Below are 2,857 nucleotides of genomic sequence, written 5' to 3' on the forward strand. Positions count from 1 at the left end.
TCCTCTTCAACGTACAGTGAGACCTCTCCTTATCGGACGTTAATTAGCTGTGCTTGCGGTGTTTTCGCTGTGTTTTCGGTGTTTTGGAGTGGTTCTTGGGTGGAATAGTGATTGCACGCACTAAACAACAGCACTAAAAACACAGCAAAAATGCCGCAAACACAGCTAATTAACGTCCGTTAATGAAAGGTCTCACCGTACATTGAACAATCCCATCATCCACTTCACCAGTTCAAAGTGTAAGATGATGGAAAATTACAAGACGGTGCTGAAAGGTGCTACAAGAATAAACCTTTCTATATAATGGCTGTGTATAGGTGATACAGTGATGCAAAGAAGGAAGGTGTCATGGGATGTGGGGTGGGGACTGGTTATCAGTGAATGATATTTTGATGCAGCCCAAAGGGATTTCTACGTCTTCTTTTTTTTTCTACATGAGGGGATGGGTGCCAATAAAGAGAAGCATCCCCGCTGTGGATATGCTGTGTCTTGCTGCATTGCTTATGACCCAGAGCTGTGGGTGATACTTGGATGACCTGTCGTCCATGAGGAGCTAAGATGAGAGGGATGGAAAGGTGATGGATGGAAGTGGGTATGTGCCTTTTAACTTTGCTATCTCCCTTGTAAGAGAGAAAAAGCCCTTGTTATATAGATTATAGCATACAAGTAATGTTTGTACACTAAGTAAAATTGATGTTATTGTTAGTACAAATATTAAATACTGTAATCCATTCATCCATCATTTCATAAGTATGATAATACTTTCAAAATAACTTTCCTTAATGTACACCACTGACAGGTAAAGAACAATTTTCGTCAGACGTGAAAAAATTTATTTCAACGCATTCACAAAATTTTCAACAGACCTATATCCATAATAAATATCTATATTTTCATTCTCTAAATGTAAATGTGCATATATATAAATTCTTTGGCTGTAAGATACAGTACGTAAGAATTGTACTATGATCTTTTGTTTGTCATGCTTTGCATGTCACACAGATTCATGATCAATAACACTATCTAGTCCACTCAATACTATCAAAACTATATATTTCTGATATCAGTTGTAAACTGCGCTCACCAGTGATATAATGTCAATTTTTGTAAACAAATGCATGCAGGTGAAAGATATGTTATGTCTGAATACAGAAAAATAAACTATCAGACATCTGAAAAAGAAAATAGAGAAACAAACTTATGGAACATAACTATTTATATGATCAAGTCTTTCTATCTGTTGCTGAATACTGTGGCCACGATATACCGCCATAGCCCCCACCAGTGTTAGAAGCACCATGAAAGGGAACATGGCATTCCAGCCAAACAGGGAGGTAAGGATCCCAACCATTGGCCCTTCAAGCACTGTTCCTAAAGATCCCATACCATTGGACACTCCAACAATAGCTGTGGCCGAACTTCCATAGCGGTTCCCAATTTGAACAGGGACAGATCCTACCAGCATAACATCTGGACCACAGTTGAAAGCACCAGCTAAAAAAAGCAATGTTGAATTAACTAAAAGACCCCAGCTTGAAGTCATAATAAATATTACCATACAGACAGCAGAACAAAAAACAGCTACGGAACAACCCAGTAAAATACGCCCATGAAACAAATGATCAATAACTAGGCCTGCACTGGCACTCCCAATAACTCCTCCTATCTCAAACATGGTAGAGAAAATGCCGGCTTGTGCTTTGGAATAATCAAGGGATCGTAGTAGAAAGAGGGGTAACCACATCATGATAGTATAACGAACCATTTTGATGCAAAACATACAAACAGAAAGTTCTGGGACTGTGGGGAGACCCCATGTGTACATGAAACCCTGTGAATACCCCTTTAGTTTTTCATCTGTATCATGTATTTCAGTATGATTTTCATTCTTTGCTGACACTATGGTCTCAGAGTCCTCTGGAAAGTTTCTTACACCCCAAACAGCAATACTGAAAAACACTGCAATCAAAGAAGCAGGAATAAAAACAACTCTCCATCCATACATAGTTTGAAAATATACACACAAAGCAGAACCTGCTAAACCCCCTACAAAGCAGCTGGTACCAAACATTCCAAATGCTATGTTCTTTTCCTTGTCTACAAACCATCTGCCGAGCAAACTATAAGCTGAAGGCCAATATAGGGACTGAAACATACCATTCAGAGCTAGAAGACCCAAAAACAAACCCATAGAATTCCAGGAGCCGAAGGATACACAAGCTAGAGCAGCGCCCAACAAACCACCACTAAGTGTTGCACGTGGTCCTATTTGGTCTCCAGTTGACCCAAAAAATATTGAAACTACTGCATATGGAAGCAACAGTGCAACATCTAACCAACCTAGGGAAGCTGTACTAAGTTTCAACTCTTGTTCCATGTCTCCTTTAATAATGCCTACAGGTTTTCGTAGTAGGTAAGTGGATCCATAGGCACACCATAGTATTGTAAACACAATGGCTTGATGCACACGATACCGTGTCACTTTCATGATGATTTTTTTTCACACTTTAGAAACTTGTGTAAAGTAACCTTAACATTTATACCCTATTTCTCAGTCTTCCCCACCTCAATATATTTCTTCAAGTCTATATCTTGTCAATACAGTATTTAGTTCAACCTTGATGACTAGAGATGTGGTCTGGTCTAGAAGGGCAGCTTAAAATTTTGGTCATAAATGGCAGTAAGGACACCCTTGGTGACCGTATTAGGGAGGGAAGATGTTGTGTGTGACAGCAGGTGGGGATCACAACTATAGTAGAGGGTGGGTTGATGGCTTGGGCTGCTGTCTGAACTGCTCTCCTCTTGTCTGAAAAAAGAATAAACAAACAAATAAATAAATAAATAAATAATAATGTAT

At 39.2% G+C, this 2,857-nt stretch overlaps 1 protein-coding gene across 1 annotated transcript; it reads right to left on the reverse strand.

Moving 5' to 3' along the window:
* Nucleotides 1–1,164: 1,164 nt before the first annotated feature.
* Nucleotides 1,165–2,503, reverse strand: LOC143032475 (uncharacterized). Its single transcript, XM_076197318.1, has one exon. It carries the CDS (start codon nt 2,486–2,488, stop codon nt 1,199–1,201), a length of 1,290 nt encoding a protein of 429 aa, XP_076053433.1. The 5' UTR covers nt 2,489–2,503; the 3' UTR covers nt 1,165–1,198.
* Between the last annotated feature and the right edge of the window lie 354 nt (nt 2,504–2,857).

Source organism: Oratosquilla oratoria, chromosome 13 (genome assembly GCF_046742065.1).
Source record: "Oratosquilla oratoria isolate Oo_2021 chromosome 13, ASM4674206v1, whole genome shotgun sequence".
NCBI classification, from domain to species: Eukaryota; Metazoa; Arthropoda; class Malacostraca; order Stomatopoda; family Squillidae; genus Oratosquilla; species Oratosquilla oratoria.